At 45.7% G+C, this 24,493-nt stretch overlaps 1 protein-coding gene across 13 annotated transcripts in view; it reads right to left on the bottom strand.

Annotated features, from left to right (window-relative positions):
* C5H8orf88 (chromosome 5 C8orf88 homolog) overlaps positions 1–24,493 on the bottom strand; it is a 64,078-nt gene that overhangs the window by 1,396 nt on the left and 38,189 nt on the right. For 7 of the 13 annotated variants that reach the window (XM_075826006.1, XM_075826008.1, XM_075826009.1 and 4 more), the window contains one exon: positions 21,599–21,705. The exons of 4 other annotated variants lie outside the window; for them this stretch is intronic. In XM_075826006.1, coding sequence (XP_075682121.1) covers positions 21,599–21,705 — 107 coding nt within the window. Of the gene's footprint in view, positions 1–20,176; positions 20,208–21,598; positions 21,706–24,493 lie in introns of all 13 variants that reach the window. 2 more of the 13 variants (XM_075826012.1, XM_075826013.1) reach the window with 1 other exon arrangement.

Here is a 24,493-nt window from a genome sequence, read left to right as displayed (position 1 = left end):
TCAGTGTGGGTTTATACCTGGCAAATCCACTTCTAAGAATGTACGATGAGTACAGGTTGTGTCGCAGGTCGGATGGGGGGGGGGGGGACTGGGCCTTGGCTTCTTTGGATGCAGTCAAGGCATTTTACTCGGTTGCATGGCCTTATTTACTGGTAGTGCTGCGCAGATTTGGTTTTGGGAAGGGTTTTATTAAATGGGTTTCTATGTTGTGCCGGTCTCCTAGGGCTCAGGTGTTGGTGAATGGGGTACTGTCCCCTTCCTTTTGCCTCCGTAGGGGCACGAGGCAGGAGTGTCCCCTTTCGCCACTCCTATTTGCATGGGCCATTGAACCCTTAGCTATTCGAATTAGACAGGATTTCGCATATATGGGAATTAGAATAGGCCCTAGAGAGGACCGTATAGGTTTTTCTGCAGATGACATGGCGCTTTTTATGGCTAACCCTAATGCTACTCTTCCTAGAGCTATTTCCATTATCAATGTATTCGGGTCTATTGATAAATTAGCAGAAGTCGTATTTGATGCCCCTGAGACGGGAGGATTGTGGTTGGGGTTACGAATTCTGTGGCTTAAGGGTTACCTCTGACTTCAAATATTTGGGGATTCATATTGCTAGGGACAGTTCTCTATCTTATGATGTAAACGTCGCACCCTTGTTAAGGTATCTTAGGGATACATTTCAAGTGTGGAAACTCCTGCCTCTATCTGTGGCGGGACGCATTAATTTATTGAAAATTATTGTTTTGCCCAAGTTCTTGTATGTTCTGGAACACGTAGATGTGATTGTGCCTAAAACGTTTTTTCAAAATAGGGAACTCACTGTTTGCGCCGTTTGTATGGGGGGGATCTAAACCTAAAACGGTCTACTCTTCAGAGACCTAAGGATGAAGCTGGAGCTGCGTTGCCGGACGTATTCTTGTATTATCTGGCGGGCCAGCTTCCATACCTGGTGTCTTGGGTCCCCCCCCCCCTAATGCTGAATTTCATTTGGCTCATGTCCTGGGATTGAAAAATTGATGGCCAGTACTGGAGCCACATGTCTTTGTTACCCTTGCACAAGTTAGCGAGACATGTTTGGCAGCAAGCTAAATCTATAATGGGATTTGAGGGGGTGGCTGTGGCCAACCCACTATGGAATAATCTGAGTTTTTCCCCAAGTTTTTGGATTACCGGGGAAGAGTTATTGGATTTCTAGAGATGTACATGCCTTGTTACAAATTCTTACGGCAGACAATTTTGTCATGTCGGTGAGTGAGATTCGAGAGGATTTTAATATACCTCCTGGGGATACATTATATTGTTTGCAATTTGATCATGCAGTGGTTACTCAGTTTCCACCGGCGTCCAACACATTTTCTAGTTATCCCCTGGTGACACTTTTGGGTACCCAGGCTACGAGGAGGTACGTCTCTATGATTTACTCTTATGTACTGGATGCTAAATTGCGATTAGAACCCATGGTGGTAGAGGGTACATGGCGAGAATTAATTCCATTGCTGTCTGATGAGGATTGGGAGGAGGCTCGGAGATCTCATCTGTTGGTTTCTCCTGCTGCAAATAATAAATTGGTGCAATTATATATAATACATCAATGTTACTTAACGCCGATAAGACTACGACACATGGGAAGGATGGCATCCTCGCATTGACAGATGTGGGGTGGATAGAGCTGATTTTATACATTTAATGTGGCAATGTAGGTGGATTTCTAGTTTTTGGGAGGAGGTAGTGGCCTTATTGACTGCAGGATTGGGGAAGGCGGTTCCACTCAAGCCGGAAGTGTGTTTGCTGGGAGCAGTGGTCGTTACAGGAGAGAATTTCTCTCAGGGAATCCCTCTTTATGGCAAGGAAGGCGGTTGCTATACGTTGGATGGCTGATAGGAGGCAGACGATAGCTCAATGGCGTAAACTGATCAATGATATCCTTCCATTTGAGAAAATTGTATATAAGTATCGTGGTCGTCCAGCTAAATTTACCTTTATCTGGGGTGGTTGGTGCTCCTCGAATCTCACTCACTGTACGGTTCAAGGTTTATGCGATTCTTTGATGCATGCTGTGATTGGGCATGGCTAGGGTGCATTGGTGGGATGGAACATATTCCCATGGTCATGTACTTATAGACCAACACAAGGGGTGGGCGTTTCCTATCGGACTATTTTTGTATTGCATCATTTTGTAACATTTGTCTAACTTTCCTTTACATTGTATTTGTCTTTTTCTGTACTGCTCCGTGGTTTGAATACCACTACTATGCATTGTATGATTTTGTATGCATGATAGCGGTCATTCCTTACGGTTTTATGGAATGTTGCTGCATATTCTTATTCTGATGTATCTGTACAATTGACGCGGTTTAAAAAAAAAATAAAAAATGGAAACTCGTTTTATTGAAAAGAAAATTAACCTCTATTGTGGGTAAAATATTTGAGGGTTTGCGAAGAGCTACTATTCTCGAGTATCTCAATGCAAATGAACTGTTAACGCAGCATCAGCATGGGTTTATGAGGGATCGGTCCTGTCAAACTAATCTGATCAGCTTCTATAAGGAGGCAAGTTCTAGACTGGACCTGGGTAAGGACATGGATGAGGTGGATCTAGACTTTTCAAAGGCACTGTGCCGCATAAAAGGTTGGTATATAAAATGAAAATGTGGGTTAACAACTGGTTCAGTGACAAAGCAGAGGGTGGTTATTAATGGTATATCCCCAGAGTGGGTCGCAGTTAACAGTGGGGTCTCACAGGGGTCAGTATTGCACCTCTTCTTTTTAATATGTATATTAATGACCTTGTAGAGGGTTTACAGGGTATAATTTGAGTATTTGCAGATATACTAAGCTCTGTAAAGTAATCAACACAGGAGAATAATGTAATACTACAGAGGGATTTTTGGAAGCTGGAGGTTTGGGCAGAGAAATGGCAAATGAAGTTTAATGTGGATGGGCGTGGCCAATATGGGCATGTGAGAGGAAGCAGAGTGAAGGTGCTCCTGCCATCGGTGCAATTAATCCTCCCTCCTCGGGCACATCGATCGTTGTACAGCGGCTCTGTCAGTCGCCTGACACCCTAGCATCCTCCTGTCCCCGCCGGAGCTATTATAATGGCGGGCAGACGGGCAAAGAGACTAAAAGAACAGTCGGAAGCGGCTGACTGCCATTTTCAAGATGTTGCCGGCACCTCTGCCTCAGGTACCAGAGCGTGGAAAGTAATCAATGGCGGATCATCAATGGGCATTTTGTGCGGCTGCCCGGGGCCCAAGGCTCCCGGGTGGGGACCATGGCCGCCGCAAGTACAATGCGTTTTTGCCACGAACCTGTAAAGGACCTGCAGACATAAAGGTCACATGACTATGTCTGCAGTTCTTGTTACGGATTAGAGACCTGCTGGTCACATGACCGCAGGTCCTACAACAGCAGCAAAAGAGAAGACCGTGACCTCCTGGGTAAGTATAAGGGGAACATGGATTTGCTTAAAGGGGTCTGGTGTCTGTATAACTTTGGTAGGTCTGGTCTAGGGTCCATATTCAAGGGGTCTGGTCTGTATTTAAAATGTCTGTATTTGGGGGGTCTGTATTTAGGAGGTCTGGTATCTGTATTTAGGGGGTATGTATTCGTTTAGTGGTTCTGGTCTGGGGTCGGTATTAGTTCAAGGGGGCCTGTATTAGTTTTGAGGGGTCAGTATTTAGGGGGTCTGGTCTGGGGTCTGGTCTGGGGTCTGTATATTTAGGGAGTCAGGTCATTAGTTTAGGGGGTAAGGATGGGGGCCTGTATTTGCTTAGGGGGGTCTGGGGACAGCAATAGTTTAGAAGGTCTTGGGTCTGTATGTATTCTATTTTATTAGTCTGAGTAAAAGGGGTTGTCCGGGTACATCGATAGGTCATCAGTATGAAAAACCGATCTGTGCCCGGACAACCCCTTTAATGTATGGTCCTGGGCCTTGGTATCTGAATTTTTGTGTTTCTATAGATTCTGGAAATGGCTGCAGAAGCGAGGAGCAATGCTGTCTGATCATGAGAAGTCGCCATACTGGTTGCGTCAGATGGAGAAGAAGAGAACGACTGCCATCAGAAAAGACGTCACTTGTGAGTCACTGGATCTATAGAGGATCTGTCCCCTCTCCTGACATGTCTATGTGGAATACAAGGATTTCCTACAATAGAGTCTTTGTGTACCCAGGACTAATAGACAAATGTGTGTTACCATTCCCATTGTCAAGAGGATGTGTCCCTACACAGTGTGATAGTCGGCAATGGTTGGAGACTGTCAGTATGTAGGGACACAGACCTTTGACAAAAAGAATCGTGACGCCCATATTTCAATGCTCGCACAAAACGGTGGTGTTCATTAGACACGGCAGAGCGGCGGTGGGCCCAAGTTTGTGGAACAGCCAAGGGCCTATGGTCTACTTAATCCGCCACTGAAAGTAATGGCCGCGGGAGCTGCAGCTAAACTAGCAGCATTCGCTAGGGGGTCCTCCAATAGATATGAGGTGTTACCTGTGGAGGGGGAAGAAATGTTTGATGAGGGGATGACTGCCAATATGCCCCCAGAGGAACGTCCTTTTGTGAATACTGCTGATTATACCATTCCTAAAAAGGCTAAGGAGACCAGCCATGTTGTTTCTACAGATGAACCCACTCTTAAAGACAGGCTGTGTGACACAGTGTAATACCTCTCTGGATTTAAAAATAGAGTCTCTAAGACAAGAACTGTCATTTATGCGCCACGATCTAAAAAAAGTTAATGAGCGGGTTGTGGAAGTGGAGGGACGTGTGAGCGACGTGAAAGATAAATTGCCATCTCTCCTTGCAGATACACGCCAACATGATCAACAAATTGCTGCCTTGCCAAAACTGATGACATGGAAAACAGTCTGCGGCGCAATAACGTAAGGGTTTTGGGAATACCTGAAAAAATAGAGGGATCAAATCCTACTTTGAGGATTGGCTCAGGAACCTCTTTGGCACGGACGTTCTTTCTCTATTTATGTGCTATCTCCACAGCATATGAGTGCCTACCCGACCCTTGCTACAGGGATCCCCACCCAGACCTGTGCCGATTAAAATTCTTCATTATAAGGATAAAGATGCTATCCTTAAGGCGGCGAGGAACAGACCAGAAATAGCGGTTCATGGTCACCGTGTAGCCTTTTATCCGGATTTCTCCTCTGAAATTCAAAAGCGGAAGGCGCAATTCAAGGAGAAGCGTCTTAGCACTCTGACTGTATCTTACTCGATGCTATATCCTGCTCATCTGAGGATTGCGGCGTTGGATGACACGCACTTTTTTGAGAAACCCAGAAATGCGGTCCGTTGGCTGGAGCAGAAGGAGCAGATACTGAAATCGCGGTGTGTTTTCGGAAGACTTCAAGACAAAACTCTCTTTGAAGAAGTGATTGAGACTCATAATGCGCTTTCATACTGAGCCCGAGGAGCACGGGTATCCTTTATATGGCAGGATGCTGTACAGCACTTTTTCTTGATTCTTTATTTGTTGAGCCTTCCTGCTTGGTTTAGGGAAGAACTGGTGCCCTATCCCACTTCGTATGTTGAAGTGGTCACAACAAGGAATGTTCTATTTTTGTTGCAATGGTTTTTTTTTTCTCTCTCCTGGGACTGTATATATGGTGTAAGGAGTCCTTTCAGAATGTTGATAATTTATGTATGGTATTTTGTCGCCCTCTTGTGTCTAGTTGAGAAATTGCCAAAATGTAATATAATACTGGGGAAGGCCATGTGTTTTGTATGTACTAATGGCTGAATAATTTCAAATTGTAAGCTGGAATGTGCACGGACTAAACGTTTTGCAATGTTCGACTGTTTAAGGGCACATGCTCCAGCAATATTATGTCTTCAGGAGACTCATCTTGATAAGGAGAAGATTAACACGGTAAACAGAGCGTGGATGGGTCATACATATTCGTTTTCAAGTAATTCAAGTGGAGGGGTCAGCATAGTTGTGCATAAATCTATTCAAAATCTATTAAGTCAACGATATAACAATAAGGCAGGTACATCGGAGTTCGTTGTCGGATTTTCAATTCTGAATACTAATTGGTCTCTTTATATGTACAACCATCAAACAATCACATGGTTATTAGGGAGATTATGCGCCATGCCGATGGTGATTCAACCTTACTGGGATAGTTTTGGATCAGATCAGAACATGGATCCTCATTCATTGATGCATTTTGGTGAGTTAATGAGAGAACTGGCATTTATTGATTTATGGCGAGATAGTCACTCAAGAAACCGCCTATTTTCTTGCCATTCTAGGTCTTATGATACGCTCTCACATATTGACCTGGCCATGGGTACAGGAGATGCACTAAAGAGTATAGTTTGAAGGATCATTTCCAAGGGAAATGCTTTAAGCAAAGATTGTTACGCTCCCGAAACCTGGGAAATCTACCGATGCCCCGCAAAATTTTAGACCGATCTCGTTGTTAAACATGGATGTAAAAATGTATGCGAAAATTTTAGCTAATCGTATGGCACCTTTATTACCCTCATTGATAAGGGGAGATCAGGTGGGCTTTGTGAAGGGCCGATAAATCACGGAAAACACCAGGAGGGTTCTTAACATCATGGACATTGTACAAAGTTCGGGTAGGGCGTCGGTAATGGTGACTCTTCACGCGGAGAAGGCATTCGACCGGGTGCGATGGTCGTTTGTCTTCTCGGTGTTGGAAAAAATGGGAATACAGGATGGAATATTAAGAGCTATCAGGGCACTATACTCTACACCCTCTGCAAAGGTTTTTGTGAATGGAGCACTATCTGAGAGTTTTGATATAACGAATGGAACCAGACAGGGGTGCCCCTTGTCCCCTTTGATATTTGTATTGTCTATAGAACCATTGGCCCAAGCGCTTAGGTCACACTCAGAAATTAGAGGAGTCCGGTTAGGTGATAGACAGCATTGTATTTCGTTATTTGCTGATGATATTTTGTTGACACTGGAGCAGCCGGAGACATCCTTGGAGGTAGCAATGGCGGTAATTAAGGAATTTGGATCTCTCTCCCTATACAAAATTAATGAGCATAAATCCCAAATCTTGCCTTTTAATATCCAGGCGGAAGCACTGGCTTCGCTAAAATGTAAATTCCCGATGGATTGGCAGTCACAACATGTGAGGTATCTTGGTATAGAGGTTACTACCTCGGTACAGGATTTATATAAATATAATTACATTCCTTTGTTGAAAACTATAGAACAAGATATGCAATTGTATAATAAATCTGAAATCTCATGGATGGGTCGTATAGCGGCCTTCAAAATGTTAATTCTGCCCAAAATTTTGTATATCTTCAGAACCGTCCCTATCCGTCTACCAGCTTCCTTCTTTAATAAAATACAGAAACCGTTAAACAACTTCATTTGGAAACCGGGCAAACCTAGAATTGCCTCTTCAATTCTTAACAGAGATAAAACGTTTGGCGGTTTAAGCTTGCCTAACATTTCAGATTATTATTACGCAACTCAAGTATCGTTATTAAGGAATTGGTGGATTGGGGATGTGTCTCAACACTGGATACACAGAGACCTTTTTAGCTCCGGGTCAAAATCTGAGGGCTTTACTGATAGCGGCTCTGACTACAATAGCTTTACCAGCCAGTCTTCCCTATTTTTTGTCTACTTCTCTATTTTACTGGAAAAAATTTCACTCTGGTAGCGAATCTTCCCAAATTTCCTTACAGCATGTATCGCCTATTGAGATATTTCACATTGCTCTTCTAGACATGAAACTGGACTCTTGGAAAGAAAGATGCATAGTATACTTAACGGACTTATTGGATGGCGGGAGGTTAGCGCCGTATTCGGAACTGACCCATAAATATGGTATTGCACATAGAGATTTTTATAAATACTTACGAATTAGACATTTCTTACCCACTATGGATTTGAGCGTACTTTCAGCCAATGCGGATGTATTCCAATTATGGTCAGCCCCATCAGATACCCCAGTCCGCCTTAAACCCCTTTATTCTGTATTTGGCTCTAAATCCTCGTTTGTTAAAACCTCCCCCCTCCTTGCTTGGGAGAGGGACCTAAGGCCAGACCTTCGCTGTATCCCAATGGACATACTCCTTGAAATTCCTTGTTTCTACTTTTAAATGTGTATCTCATTATGAAGCCGCTATCAAAACATCCCTCAGATGGTATTATACACCTGACAAATTGAGCCGTATGTACCCGGGTTCTTCTGATCTTTGCTGGAGGGGTTGTGGGCACAGAGGTACTCTCATACATATAATATGGTCTTGCCCTTGTCTTGCTCCTCTATGGTAATCGATCTTTCAACTGCTTTCCGGGTTGTGCAATAGGGTCATTCCGCTATCACCATCTTTAGCACTTCTTTTTCTCTGAATAAATGAGGTACCTATAGAAAATAGGGTACTTGTGGCACATATCCTCTTGGCTACTAAATTAGGGATAACTAGGTATTGGAAGAGTGTGAACCTTCCCTCTGTTGGGGAAATATATGATATGCTAAATACTACATGTGCTTACGAAAAAATGATGGCATATAAATATCACAAATACCCGCAGTATGTGGAGACCTGGAAGAATTGGCATATTTTTCCTCAAAATTGTATATCCCCGTAATGCATGTTCGAAACCGATATATTTAAACCTGAAACTCTCTATTTTTGGTTTTCTGTACATATGTTTTTGCCCTATTTTCAGGGCCTTTCTGTGTGTGTTGACCACATGCAACATGTTTTAATGTATTTTCTCTCTCCGCATGGTTAGTACTTTGTATAAATGTGGGGGTGCTTAGAATGATTCTGAGTTGCCAATTTACGACACTATGCTAGTTCTATGTACTAAGTATATTAGGTGCTATACTGCGTTTTTGTACAACCATGTGTTTGTGGTTATTGTGTATTATATTTGTCATTTTTATTTCAATAAAAATATTGATGGATAAAGAGGATAGTTTCAATTGAATATACACCCAGAGTCCTTTCTAATCATTCGGCGTTGGTATTGACTTTACGTGCATCGTCAGCCCTACTTCCATCACAACAGGTTTGGTCCTTCAATTCATTTTGGCTGCAGGCGATTGACGTATTGAAGGTTGAGACTTCTCTGGTGGAATATTTTTTATAATACGGCATCCACATCTACGGGAATGTTATGGGATGCGATGAAGGCCTATCTAAGGGGGTATGCTTCTACAGGCAGTGAGCAGAATTAAACTGAAAACCCAGCAATTTGGGGAATTCCAAAGTATGAGGGTTCAGAGTCTAGAGCAGAAATATATAGAACAGGGCGGGCAGTCCCTTTTACTTGAGTAGAAAGAAGCCCAGGATGCTTATACCACACAAACTTGAGTTGGCTAAGACTAAGTCTATGTTCACACGGGCTATTTTCAGCTGTTCTTCGGGCCATAAACACCCAAAAAACGGCTAAAAATGCAGGAGCTGAACGCCTACAAACATTTTCCCATTTATTTCAATGGGAAAAACAGCGTTCTGTTCCCCCGGGGCGTTTTTTACACGGCCGTTTTTAAAAATGGCCGCATAAAAAAACGCCTCGTAAAAAGAAGTGCATGTCACTTCTTGAGCCGTTTTTGATTGACTCAATAGAAAAAAAGCTCCAAAAACGGCCGTAAAAAACGCAAGTTGCTTAAAAAACGGCTGAAAATCAGGAGCGGTTTTCCCTTGAAAACAGCACTGTTTTTTCAGCTGTTTTTTGTTAAGCGTGTGAACATAGCCTAAGGCCTTATTCACACAAACATGTTTCACGCGTGTAGCACGGACCTATGTAACTCAATTGGGCCGTTCAGACAGTCCGTGATTTTCACGCAGCGTGTCCACTGCGTAAAACTCACGACATGTCCTATACTTGGCCGTTTTTCGCGCATCACGCACCCAGTTGTTAAAGAAATGAAGTAAAAAAAAAAAAGCACCACATTCTTTGCAGTTTCTAACCATCAAAACCGTGTGTCATAAGGATGGCATATGCGTGAATATCACGCAGCCATGCACCATTTACTGATGACACACGGAACTGCAACGTGCGCAAAACGCAGACGTTCGTGTGAATAAGGCCTAAGAAAGCGTTTCAACAACAGAAATATTATGATGAGGGAGAAAAGGCCGGAACTTCTACAGCTGGTACTCGCTAAATACCCATTGAGGAGCAAGGAACGGTGGTGTCACGATGGGTCTGTGGACCCACTGGGCCGTACCGCCTTGGAGGTAAGGCAGCTGGCCAACAGGGAACAGGTGAATGTCTATAGCTCTATAGGTACCTGTGGCAGCTCAGACAGCAGCGGGGCAGGCTCGGCTGGGACTAGGTAGCAGGCGGACGTCAGGCGAGGTGAAGCAGGTCAGATGTGGCTGTAGCGCAGCACGACTTTGGCACAGCTCAGTGCTACACCAGGAAGGTATGGCTTGCTAGGAACAGGAACTGGAAACAGGTATAGGGACAGGGACTGGAACAGAAAACACACTAGGAGGCCATCACATAGACAAACTGTAGGGGACACAACAACGCTCAGGCATAGAACTAAGGGGGCTGAACCCGGTTTATAGTCCAGGGTAATCACAGGTCAAAGTTCATCCACGAGGTCCGGTGCACGCGCTGCCCCTTTAAGAGCAGGCACGAGCATGCGCACACACCCTACGGGATCCGGCTGAGGTGAGTGGACGCGAGCGCTGGAGTCTCCCGAGGAGGCGGGGGCCAGCGCTTGCCGACTCGTGTCTGCGGCTGTCAGGGGGAGGTTGGAGCTGACAGCCCGCAGCCACGGACATTACAGTATCCCCCCCCTTACGCCCCCTCTTTTTGGGAAAAGAACGAGAGAGAAACTTCATTAGAAGAGTAGGTTCATTGATGTTCTCCTCTAGCTCCCAAGACCTCTCTTCAGGGCCAAACCCCCTCCAATCCACCAAATTAAAAGTCTTTCCTCTCACTCTTTTGGTGTCCAAGATCTCCTTGACTTCAAAGATGTCAGAAGGGCCGCTGGAGGCAACCGCAGGGCTGGGAGTCTTGGAATAGCAGTTCAGGATCACTGGTTTCAGGAGGGACATGGAAGGAATTGGGATTCAGAAGGGTAGGAGGCAGCCAAAGCTTGTAGGCGACAGGGTTGATCTGCTGCAGGACCTCAAATGGTCCGAGAAACCTGGGGGCAAATTTACATGACGGCACCCTCAGTCGGATATTCCTGGACGACAACCAGACCTTAGTGCCAGGAAGAAACCGAGGAGGCTCTCTTCTCCTTGTGTCAGTCTTCCGTTTCATGCGGTCCACTGCCATTAGGATGGAGGATCGAGTCTTCTGCCAGATCTGCAAAAAGTCTCTAAATGTGGAGTCAGCTGCAGGTACCTCGGAAGTATCAGGCACCGGGAGAGGAATTCGTGGGTGCTGGCCGTAAACAATGCAGAACGGTGTATTCCTAGTAGACTCACTGGTGTGATTATTGTAGGAGAACTCCGCCCATGGGAGCAGCTGCACCCAGTCATCATGCTGCTTGGAGATGAAGTGGCGTAGGTAGTTCTCCAAAATCTGGTTGATCCTCTCAACCTGACCATTAGACGGAGGAAGGTAGGCTAAGTCCAACTTCACGCCAAGAAGTCCGCAGAGGGCTCTCCAGAACCTCGAGGTAAGCTGAACCCCCCCCCCCCCCGATCAGACACAATATTCTGCGGCAAGCCGTACAGGCAGAAGATGTGCTGTATAAATCACTTGGCCAACTGAGCAGAAGGAAGACCGGTCAGAGGAACGAAGTGGGCCATCTTCGAAAATCGGTCCACCACCCAGACAGCACTGCAACCAGCAGAGAGAGGCAGGTCCGTGATAAAGTCCATCGCTATATGCTGCCAGGGAGCATTGGGCACAGGCAATCGCTAGAGTAGACCCCCAGGTCTGGAGTGGGTGGCCTTGTTGGCTGCACATACAGCAGAGGAGGAAACGAAGTCCACAATATCCTTGGGCAGAGTGGGCCACCAGAAATGATGAGCAATCAAATCCCGGGTTTTACGCACCCCCGCGTGACCTACCAGTCTAGAGGAATGTTCCCAGCGGAGGATTCTTCCACGATCAGCCAGGCGCACAAAAATCCTCCCTGGAGGAATGTCCCCAATTTGCAGGGGGATTGACCGAGACAATGCAAGATGGATCGATAATGTTTTGTGGACTCGCTATGGTGTCTTCTGTCTCGAAAGACCTGGACAAGGCATCGGCCCTCACATTCTTGTCGGCCGGGGGATAATGAAGCTCAAACTGAAACCTTGCAAAGAACAGCGACCACCTGGCCTGATGAGGGTTCAGCCGTTGGGCCGTCTGGAGGTAGGTCAGATTCCTGTGGTTCGCAAAAATCAAGATCGGATGAGATGCGCCCTCTAGTAGATGTCTCCACTCCTCCAGAGCTAATTTGATGGCCAGTAACTCCCGACCCCCAATCGAATAGTTACGTTCTGCGGAAGAGCTTGGAAAAGTATCCACATACCCTTGACTTGCCCTTGGGACCTCTCTGGAACAGGAGTGCACCAGCACCGACAGAGGATGCGTCCACCTCCAACAAGAACGGCAGAGAGACATCCAGATGATGGAGGATAGAGGCTGACGTGAAGGCACTCTTCAGGCTATTGAATGCAGACTCTGCCTCGGGAGTCCACACCTTGGCATTCATACCCTTCTTAATAAGGTTAGAGATGGGAGAAGTCAGTGAGGAGAAGTTCGGAATAAAACGGCCTGTAAAAATTAGCAAATCCCAAAAAGCGCTGTATGACCCTCAAGCCTTGAGGGCGTGGCCACTCCAGGACAGACTTTACCTTTTCAGGATCCATCTCTAGACCACAATTCAAAACGATGTAGCCCAGGAAGGGTAGAGCATCCGCAAATACGCACTTCTCCAACTTGGTGTACAGACGATTCTCCCTTAACCGTAGCAGAACCTGGCGGACATGTCTCTGGTGCGTAATAGGATCTGGTGAGAAAATAGGCCCCACGCAGGTCTAGCTTAGAAAAAAATTTTGCCCCACGTATACGATCAAACAGTTCGGAGATCAGTGGCAACGGATATTTATTCTTCATCGTGATCTGGTTGAGACCACGGTAGTCGATGCAAGTCGAAGAGAGCCATCTTTCTTTTTGATGAAGAAGAACCCGGCTCCTGCCGGGAAGGAAGACTTTCGTATGAAGCCCCTTTCTAAGTTCTCTTTCACATAGGAGGACATGGACAGAGTCTCTGGCAAGGAGAGAGGATATACCCTACCGTGGGGAAGGGATGCACAAGGAATCAGTTCAATAGGGCAGTCAAACGCCCGATGTGGGGACAATGTCTCCGTCTCCCTCTTGCTGAAGACGTCCGAAAAAGGCAGCATAATGACCCGGCAATCCTGCCAATGACCGAGGCAGTGAAGGCTGAGCCGAACGAATCCGCACCAGGCAACGACCTTGACACTCAGGGCCCCACTGGAGAACCTCTCCAGAATTCCAGTCCAGGACTGGGGCATGCAGTCGGAGCCAAGGTAGGCCCAGCAACACAGGGTTAACAGCTTTGGGCAGGAGTGAAGGGCTCCTACTTGGAGCCTCAGCGGCTTGGTCACAGCTATAACTGGGTCTGGCAGGGTTAGTCCATTCACTGAGGCAACTGCCAACGGGCGATGCTGAGGGGTGATGGGTAATTACAGAAGGTCCACCAGATCTTGGCGGATGAAATTAGCAGCGGATCCAGAGTCCGGATATTCAGAGACCTGATGCGTTTTCTCGCCGGACACTATGGTCACAGGTATGGACAATTTAGACGGAAGTCCATCTTTACCCAAGGTGGTCACTCCAAGCAACCCTAGGTTTTGGGATCTTTGGGGGCACAGGCGCACAAGATGACCATCGAGACCACAATATAAAACAGAGTCCAGATGTGCGTCTGCGTTGTCTCTCTTGGGTAGATAACTTACACTGGTCCATTATTTTTTTTTTAAATCAATCCAATTTTATTGATACGAACACCAGAACAGATTACACATTGACAATCATATTTCAAGTAGTTCAACATCGTATACAATAATTACAGAATATCAGAAAACCCCCAGCATACCCTCTCCCCCCACCCCCCGCACGGCCCCCAACCATATCTCCACCACTTGCATTTAATACCAATCCTAAAAGAAAACATCTCTATTATCAGGTTCCCCCTCCACCCCCCCTTTGCTCCAAACTTGGTCACCGCCAATTCCTCAGATGACTCGTGCCCATAGTCTACTCAGGTCAGGTGATATCACCTCAGGACAAGCCAACCATCTGCTCCACTGTTTATCAAAAAAAATTTCCGTGCCCCTTTTTGAAAATATCTTATGCTCCATCAGGATATTATGGTTCAACATTCCTACAATTTCCCTCATCCCTGGTAGCTCCGCATCCAACCAGTGTTTAGCAATACATTTCCTCGTCTGATATAATATTTTTGCAATTGCCAGACCTTCCATTCTGTCACTCTCCAATTCCCCCACCGCTCCCAACAACATAACTTTAGGGTCTGCCGCCAATTCCATACCATACACCTGCTTTATCAGATCCAATATTTCCCCCCATAGGGTCCTCAGGGCCTCACATGTCCAAAACATATGGTATATGTCCGCCTTCTCCTCCGTGCACCTAGGACATTTAGCATCCGCTCTAATACCCATCTGTTTTAATACCCACGGGGTGCGGTACACTCTATGTATCAAGAAGAGTTGGGATCTCCTCTGCGCCAGACTGAGTGATATGTGACATGTGGACGCTAATATCTCCTCCCACTGCTCTTTGGTCAATGGACCGATATCCTGTTCCCATTTCACTTTTATCAGCGCCATCGGGTCCCCCAGGTGTTTGGACAACAAGCTCCTGTATGCCATAGAGATCAGGCCTTTGGACGTGTCAGCCCGTCCCACATATTCTAGGACCCCCAGAGCACAAACCGTCAGGTCCACACATGCGCCTGCGCCTGTAGGGTATGACGGATCTGCAAATATTGATAAAACATACTGTGCTCCAGTTGAAATAGGTCTTTCAGCTCCTGAAATGATCTCAGCATGTTATCATCATATAAAGTGCTGTAATCGCCCAACCCCTGCCAACTCCCATTTTTGCATGCCCTCTAATTGATACAGTTCCCACAGGGCCGGATTATGCCATAAGGGAGTATACTTGGTACACATTCCCACACCCAAGATCTGTTTGCATTGCCACCAGACTTTATGTATCAGGAGCAATGTTGGTTTAGCACTCGCCAGTCTCTTAAAGGTATGCGCTTCCAGGCCCTCTAGCGGGTTGATTCCTCCCCCCAGGTATGACAATAAGCGTGCGCTAGATCCCCATTTCTCTGTGTCCTCCCACCCTTTAAACTGTTGGCTCTGAGCGGCTAAGTAGTATATCCAGGCGTTTGGCAGCACGACCCCCCCTTCATCTTTAGGCAATTGCAGTTTCTCCAATTTTATCCTCGGAACCCCTTTTTTCCAGACCAGATCCCGAAAGAGATTATGCAGTCGTCTGAACCAATGTTTAGGTATCCATACTGGGGAATTATGAAGAATATACAGAACTTGAGGCATAAGGATCATCTTGATTAGATTGGTCCTCCCCAGAGCAGAGAGCGGGAGTCTGTTCCAGGCGTCCACCCTATGTTTAACCTTGGGCAGCAGTGGTAAAACATTCAAAGACATATAGTCTTGAACCCTAGCCGTCACCTTAACCCCTAGCTACGTAAATTCAGAGACTATCGGAACCCGGGGTCCCACTCCAGTGTCCACAACATTGACCGGGTCAAGTGGCATAAGAGCAGACTTGGTCCAGTTAATGTTTAATCCCGAAAACACCCCAAACCTTGTGATCGTGTCCATTACTACCTCCAGAGTGTTCTCAGTGTCTGCCATATATATTAAAATATCATCTGCATATAACGAGATTTTTTTCCTCCAGTTCCCCATATTGAAAGCCTCTTATGCGCTCCTCCTGTCGTATGAGACACGCCAGTGGTTCCACCTAATAGCAAACAGCAATGGAGATAGTGGGCACCCCTGGCGCGTACCCCTGGCCAGCGAAAACTTTTCGGACAATGCACCATTCACCCGTATGCGGGCTGTAGGGGCCACGTACAGCAACTGCACCCACTTCACGAAGTTAGGGCCGAATCACATCTTCTCTATTACCCGCCATAAGTACCCCCATTCTACACAAATCGAACGCTTTCGCGGCATCTAACGTTAGCACAGCCCTTCCCCCACGAACGTCCGGTGTCGCCTGAAGATTTAGAAACAACCGCCTGAGATTGACAGCCGTCGATTTGGAAGGCATGAACCCCGATTGGTCTTCATGCACAACCTGCTGAACCACCTTATTTAGCCGCAGCGCTAAAACCTTCGCCAAAATCTTAACATCTGACGTCAGCAAGGATATCGGTCTATAGGACTCCGGTAATTGACTGTCTTTCACCTCTTTTGGGAGAACCACTAACGTCGCTTCATATAGGGAGTCCGGTAATTTGCCTCTGTCAAATCTATCCTGCTAAGTGATCAAGTTATGTGGCGCGAATTCTGTCCCATATTCCTTATAAATCTCCCCCGGTAACCCATCTGGACCCGGAGCTTTCTCATTTGCCATATCCCTTATCGCCTGTTCCAACTCCTCCAGTGAAATAGGTGCCTCCAAGCCTTCACGGGCCTCATGGCCCAAGGTAGGCAAATTAATGCTTCCCAAATAATCTTCCAGTTGCTGTGTGTCATAATGCGCTTTTGAGGTGTATAGGTCAGTATAAAACCGCTGAAATATTTGCAAGATTTGCCCCGTGTCTGTCTCCACCCTCCCCCTAAGACCATGAATGAAATTACTCCCTTGCGGCTGTGCCATCCTAGCGAGTAACCTCCCCGCAGTTTCCCCTTCTTCATAATATTTCTGTTTAAGGAATAATCGTTTATTATCCGCCATTGTTAGTTGGTGATTTTTCAACAGCGTCTGAGCCTCAACCCAGTGTCTAAGTGTCTCCTCGGACCCCTCCTCCACATGTCTCCCTTCTGTTTCTGTCACCCGATCCTCCAAACTTTCTCCCAGTTGCCTAGACTTAGTTTTTATTCGTTTAATATATTGAATGAATACTCCTCTCAGCCATGCCTTCATGGCATCCCATAACACCCCTTACGGCACCGACTCAGTATTAAAATTGAAGTATTCTTTTATCAGGTCCCGTATTTCCCCGCCATCCATCAATTTCAGCCAGAACGCATTCAGCTTCCAATTCCCAGGGTTCCTGGTAGGTCTTACACCCACTTCCAGCGTCACTGCCATCGGAGAATGGTCCGACAACGCCCTCTGTAGATATTCAATTTGCGCTACATACGGCACTGCTGAAGCGGAGCATGCTACCAAATCTATTCGTGAAAGAGACTGAAACGTAGACTATGCACACGAGAACTGCCTAACCCCTGGGTGCTTATCTCTCCAAATATCCCGCAAGCCCAATTCCACCATTAATCTTCCAAAGGCAGTCAGTTCAGCCCCTTGCCCTCCCCCTCCCCAATGAAACCTATCCAGCCCTTCAGACATCACTGCGTTAAAGTCCCCCATCAAGATTAACGGTACCTCAGGCCATCTGGAAAGTTTTTCCGTAACTTGTTTAAGTACAATGCTAGAATAAGGCGGAGGGATGTACAGTACCACTAAAATACACTCCCAATGATATATAGTACAGTGCACTCCCACATACCTCCCCTCCTCATCAGAGAAAGACGAATGACAAACAGAAGGGAAGGCTCTTATGTATCAGCAAACTCACCCCCCTAGAATAAGTCGTATGGAAGGAGTGAAACCCATGTGCGATCCACACTCTTTACAATAAGAACACAGATTCTCTAGTCAGATGCGTTTCTTGCAGCCCCACTATCAAGGCACTTTGTTGTTTAACCCAGTCGAAGATTGCCTGTCGTATCCTAGTTTCCCGTATTCCCCGGACATTCCAGGATAAGCATTTATCCGACCCCATCAGGCGTCATATCATAGAGAAATCCGCTACTACTCCAAACTACTACAACCGATATACTGGGCCAGCTACACACGTCCGCTTACATCCGCTGCTAGGCCACGCCCCCACACTGGTCCATTATTACCGACTTCTTAGGAGGATCGACATGAGGACAGCAGAGGTTGCTGCAAAGTAGGGACCAGACTAGGAAGGGCCCCCCCCCATTGAACCTCTTGGAGGCGTTCACGGATCCGTATATCAATCCGGGCAGACAGAAGGATGAGGTCATCCAGGGTAGACGGCAGATCCCGGGCGGCAAGTTAGTCTTTAACTCTGGAAGATAGTCCACGCCAGAATGTGGCCACCAAAGCCTCATTGTTCCACAACAGCTCTCCCGCCAGGGTGCGGAAGTGGATGGCGTACTCACTCACGGAGGGGTTTCCTTGGCGCAGGTTAATCAGAGGCCACTGCAGATGAGACCCGTCCAGGCTCCTCAAACACCATGCGAAAAGTCCGGAGGAAGGCAGCGAAGTCACGGGTCTCTGGTCCTTGTCTCTCCCAGATAGGGTTCGCCCATGCAAGATCCTTGCCGGTGAGGAGAGAAATTATGAAAGCGACCATGGCACCATCAGACGAAAAAGTCCTAGCATACAGGCTGAAAAGGATCTGGCATTGATTAAGAAAACCACGACAGGTACTTGCTTCTCCATCATAGCGGTCAGGAAGTGGCAAAGAAACACGTGGGTCAATACTGCCAAGCGGTGTAGACTGAGGATCCACATTGCCAGGAGGTGTAGTAGGAGGAACGACAGCTTGTGCCTCCTGCCGACGTGCAAGAATGTTCAACGCCTGGAGGAAATAGTCCTGTCGAGACCGGAGGTCCAGCATATCCTCTCGCATCTCCTGTGACGTCGTCAGTCTTGAATCGACCAGCGGGGTCCATGGCCTGAGCGTATGGTCACGAAGGGTCTGTGGACCCACTGGGCCGTACCACATTAGCGGTAAGGCAGCTGGCCAACAGGGAGCAGGTGAATGTCTATAGTTCTATAGGTACCTGTGGCAGCTTAGACAGCAGCGGGGCAGGCTCGGCTGGGACCAGGTAGCAGGCGGACGTCAGGCGAGGTGAAGCAGGTCAGTCGTGGATGTAGCGCAGCACGACTTTGGCACATCTCAGTACTAGACCAGGAATGAATGGATTGCTAGGAACAGGAACTGAAAACAGGTATAGGGACAGGGACTGGAACAGGAAACACACTAGGAGGCCATCACATAGACAAACTATAGGAAACACAACAACGCTCAGGCATAGAACTAGGGGGCTGGACCCTTCTTATAGTCCAGGGTACTCACAGGTCAAAGTTCATCCACAAGATCCGGTGCGCGCCCTGCTCTACAGGATCTGGCTGAGGTGAGTGGACGCGAGAGCTGGCGTCTCCTGAGGAGGAGGCTGGGGCCAGCGCTTGCCAACTCGTGGCTGCGGCTGTCAGGGGGAGGTTAGAGCTGACAGCCCGCAGCCACGGACATTACAGGTGGGAGGCCAAAATAGGACCAATGGAAGATTTACATTGGGAGGAAATATTGGAGAGGGTACCACAACCATCACTGAGTGAAGTTCACAGGCTATGCCACTTATATCTGGTACATAAAACGCCAACATTTCTTTAATATATTGGAGTGAAACCCGACTCGCTGTGTCCCCAATGTGAAGCTGTTTCTGCGGGTATGCTTCATATGTTTTGGTCCTGTAAGGAGCTGGAGTTTCTAGGGTGAGGTCATAACCCTTATAAGTGAAGTTTATGGAACTTTTGAATTAAATCCACTTGTTTGTGTGCTGGGATATGTTGAAGACCTGACAACCCCGGTAAGTTGGCACTAGCCAAAATGTTATAGCGCATTAATTGATGGCTCAATACTGGCTGGATAAAAGTAGACTGACCAGACAAGAATTTATTGCCAAAATTAACTGGTTGGTAAATCTAGAGAAAGGTGTGTACAAAAAAAAAAAAAAAAGAGACACACTGACCAAGCTGGAAAAAGTATGGGGACAGTGGCTTGATACATCCCATTTGTGGTCCAGAGAATTGAGGAGATTCCTGCCGGGTCTTATTTAAATAGTGGACGGTTTAACTGCCTGAAGGTCGTTGGGCTCTTGGGGGGGGGGGGATGAGTATTTTGTTCCAAAATGTGGGATAGTTATGATTTGGGTCAATATGTAGGTCGCTAGCACTTACCTTGAGGATGGAGGGTATGTTTTGTACTTTACTATAAACGTACAAAACAAAATAATAATATTGAATTAAAAAAAAAATTTTTTTAATGTGGAAAAAATGTGCGGTTATGCACTTGGGCCAATGAAAAAAAAAAATCTTCAATTATGCATTAAATTGTAAAACACTGGGTAAAACTGCTACTGAAAAAGATTTGGGGATATTGGTGGACAGTACATTTACCTTTAGCAACCAGTGCCAGGCAGCTGCTGCCAGGGCAAATAAAATCATGGGATGCATCAAAAGAGGCATAGATGCCTATGACAAGAAAATAGGTTTGTCTCTATACAAAACACTAGTCAGACCACACATGGAATATCGTGTACAATTTCGGTCACAACGGGTGCAAAGCGCTACCAAAGTAATTAAGAGAATGGGCGGATTGCAGTACCAAGAAAGGTTATCAAACTTGGGGTTATTAAGTTTAGAAAAAAAGATGGCTTAGGGGCGATTTGATCACAATGTACATATATATATATATATATATATATATATATATATATATAAAAATTGGACAGTACAGATCTATTTCTAATGATTTTTTTTACACCTAGGCATCTAACAAGGACTAGGGGGCATCCTCTACGTCTACAGAAGAAAAGATTTCACCACCATCACGAACGGGGATTCTTTACAGTGAGAGCAGTGACTGTGGAACGCTCTGCCACAGGAGGTTGTGATGGTTGACTTTTAGAGCAGTTCAGGAAGGGCCTTGATGCCTTTCTTGAAGAATATAATATATAGGTTATGAGTTCTATGACTGGGGATTAAAACCACTTTATTTTTGAGTGCGGCTTCACCGCTCTTTTTTTTTTTATTCTGTATTGTATGAGGAGAGGTCACTCGTTGTTGAAGCCTAGCACCAGCCCTTTTCTTTGGGTATTTTTGCCACAGTGCTGCTCCGCTACATGTTCTTTTACAGGTTAGGAGTACTAGATTCTGGAGATTGGATTTATTCTGATTTCCATATTTGGAGTCTAGAAAGAATTTCTCCCCTATTGAGACAATAGACATCGGTCTGGATCAACATGGTAGGAGTACTAGCTGGACCTGTGTTTTTTTGTTTTTGTTTTTTTGTCAAACCTTACCAACTATATAGCTATATAACTAGGACAGCTTATTCTGAAATTTCACATGAAAGTCTAAGATTGGGCATGGTATTTTAGCAGCTACATTAAACATGAAGAACCATAAGTGGTGCCAGCCAGTTTCCAATAGTTTAACCACTTACTAAGAGTGGGAAAATACCAACACTGAACAGCACCATGGGGGAGGTGACATGCGAGCAGCTGCTTATGTGTCGCATCCCTGCAGCAATGATGGAGCATAAAAAAGGAGAAAGAAGGAATATCGTGTAGCTCTGTAGTATATAAAACTAGAACGTACCGGATGCTGAAGAATAATGGGAAGATCCGGTAAATACTCTGGCATCTGTTTGCTCACAGACGAGTTTGATAGCTGCATCAGTAAGTCTCTGGTGTACGTAATTCTTTCTGCACAATGAAGAACATGGGTGGGTAAGCAGTATAGAGAACATTGAGGACATAGAACTCAACCATACTGGCTACTGAACTGATGCATTGTAGATTATCATATGATGCAGTGCAACCAAAAGAATACCCAGTTATTCTTAAATCTGAGCTTGAAGGACACCAAAATAGTTTAAAATCTTGAACTTTTTTCCATTTCAGGACTCGAGCTTGGGATCCATAAAGCACAGATCACGAAATGTGGAATCATGCATTTCAACAAGACCATGCATACCACCATATAAAAATCCGGCAATATACAGAAATAGTGCTCTCCTAGAATGGTTTTCAGTACTACTTGGGTAAAGTTTGTAATATGGAACCTCACACAGAATTATTTAGGGTGCAATATCATTCTGTATCGCGTACCATATGAAATGCACTTGTATCTAAATATTACAGGGTTTAGGTAGCGAGCGCAACTTCCTCCACTAAACATCCCACAGTGTCACGCAAAGGGGCAGATAGAATAGAAGGTTTGTTTTTTTTAGCAAAGCAAGTTTTAAAAATAGTGTTACAAAGAAATACAAAGAAAAGTGGTCAGGTTCCCTTTAAGGATGATGTCACTACGGTTTTGGCACCCAAACCGGCATGTAGACTGAAGGATAGTCGGTCGTCCGTATTTCTAGGTTTAAACAATGCACAATATGTTTGCAATTTGATTTTAAAGTGTTCCTGCGCCGTATGTATATTAGATGGTCTGAGTCATCAGGGCATTTTTTTTTTAGCCTCCAGCCTTTTCATCGACATCCTTGTTCTCTCCCACTTCTCTGAAATCGCACGCCTCTGCTGTGATCAAGTGTCTGGCGCACGCGCATTGTAGTTTTCTGGTACCTAAGTAGTCCTGTAAGGCTTGTGTACAGTGTTGTTACATTGCACATCCGCCGGTAAACAATGATCACGGCACATACGCAGTATTTCTTGGTGCACATCCTGCAGGCAGTATATAGAGACCAAAAAGGCGCTACCTAGGTCGAGTACATCAGGTTTAGGTAAGAGTTTTCTCTTGATGAGGAAAAAGGACGCTCACCTTTAAATGTTGTGCATGGATATGCATAACACTATTGCAGGGTGTAGTAACAAGGATGCGGCCACCGTCACCCTCGCCGGGGAGAGTAATGAGGTAGATATAGAAATGGAGACCAGCTTGGGATCCACTGTAAAAATAAAACACACTCCAGGTGCAAAATTTCCACGTCTGTAAATTGTTGATAAACTGTTTTTATATGGACAAGACACAATAAAATGAAATAAAATAGAATGAAAGACTCTGAAGTACTTTAACCCCTTAATGACCGCCGATACGTCTTTTTACGGCGGTCATTAGTGGGCTTTATTCTAGAGCGCCGCCAAACTACGTCGCTGCCGTAGAATAAAGTAAACAGAGCAGGGAGCCGTGAAATCTCCCTGCTCTCAGCTGCCAGAAGCAGCTGAGGGCTGGGGGCGTCCCTGCTCTGCCGGGTGAGATCGATATTAGTATCGATCTCACCTGTTTAACCCTTCAGATGCGGTGCACAATAGCGAGCACCACATCTGATTGGTTTTGGAGAGAGGGAGGGAGCTCCCTCTCATCTCACTGACACCCGGCGATAAAATCGCCGAGTGTCTGTGTCTTCTATGGCAGCCGGGGGTCTAATAAAGACCCCCAGGTCTGCCTGCAGCGAATGCCTGCTAGATCATGCCGCAGGCATGACCTAGCAGATGCCTGTCCGTTTTAAACGGACAGGCAGTAATACACTGCAATACAAAAGTATTGCAGTGTATTACAATAGCGATCGGAGGATAGGGAAGTCCCCTAGTGGGACTAATAAAAAAGTAAAAAAAGTTTAATAAAGTTAATTTAAAAAAAAAGTGAAAAAAAAATAAATGAAAAACCCAGCTTTTCCCCTTACAAAATGCTTTACTATTAAAAAAAACTACAATAAAGCAAAAAAGTTACACATATTTGGTATCGCCGCGTCCGTAACGACCCCGACTATAAAGCTGTTACGTTATTTAACCCGCACGGTGAACGCCATAAAAAATAAAATAAAAAACAATGGAAAAATTGCTGTTTTCTGTTAATCCTGACTTAAAAAAAATGTGATAGAAAGTGATCAAAAAGTCGCATCTACTCTCAAATGGTACCAATAAAAACTGCAAGTCGTCCCGCAAAAAACAAGACCTTATACAGCTATGCCGACGCAAAAATAAAAAAGTTACAGCTCTTCGAATGTGACAATGGAAAAATCTAAAAAATGGCTTGGACATTAGGGCCCAGAATGCCAGCAGGGGGAAGGGGTGAAAGGGGCTCTGTCACCAGATTTTGCAACCCCTATCTGCTATTGCAGCAGATCGGCGCTGCAATGTAGATTACAGTAACGTTTTTATTTTTAAAAAACAAGCATTTTTGGCCAAGTTATGACCATTTTTGTATTTATGCAAATGAGGCTTGCAAAAGTCCAAGTGGGTGTGTTGAAAAGTAAAAGTACAACTGGGCGTGTATTATGTGCGTACATCGGGGCGTGTTTACTACTTTTACTAGTTGGGCGTTCTGATGAGAAGTATCATCCACTTCTCTTCACAACGCCCAGCTTCTGGCAGTGCAGACACAGCGTGTTCGAGAGATCACGCTGTGACTTCACTTCCTGCCCCAGGTCCTGCATCGTGTCAGACGAGCGAGGACACATCGGCACCAGAGGCTACAGATGATTCTGCAGCAGCATCGGCGTTTGCAGGTAAGTCGATGTAGCTACTTACCTGCAAACGCTGA

The sequence above is a fragment of the Rhinoderma darwinii genome, chromosome 5 (assembly GCF_050947455.1).
Source record: "Rhinoderma darwinii isolate aRhiDar2 chromosome 5, aRhiDar2.hap1, whole genome shotgun sequence".
NCBI classification, from domain to species: domain Eukaryota; kingdom Metazoa; phylum Chordata; class Amphibia; order Anura; family Rhinodermatidae; genus Rhinoderma; species Rhinoderma darwinii.
This window is presented reverse-complemented; position numbering and strand designations above follow the sequence as displayed.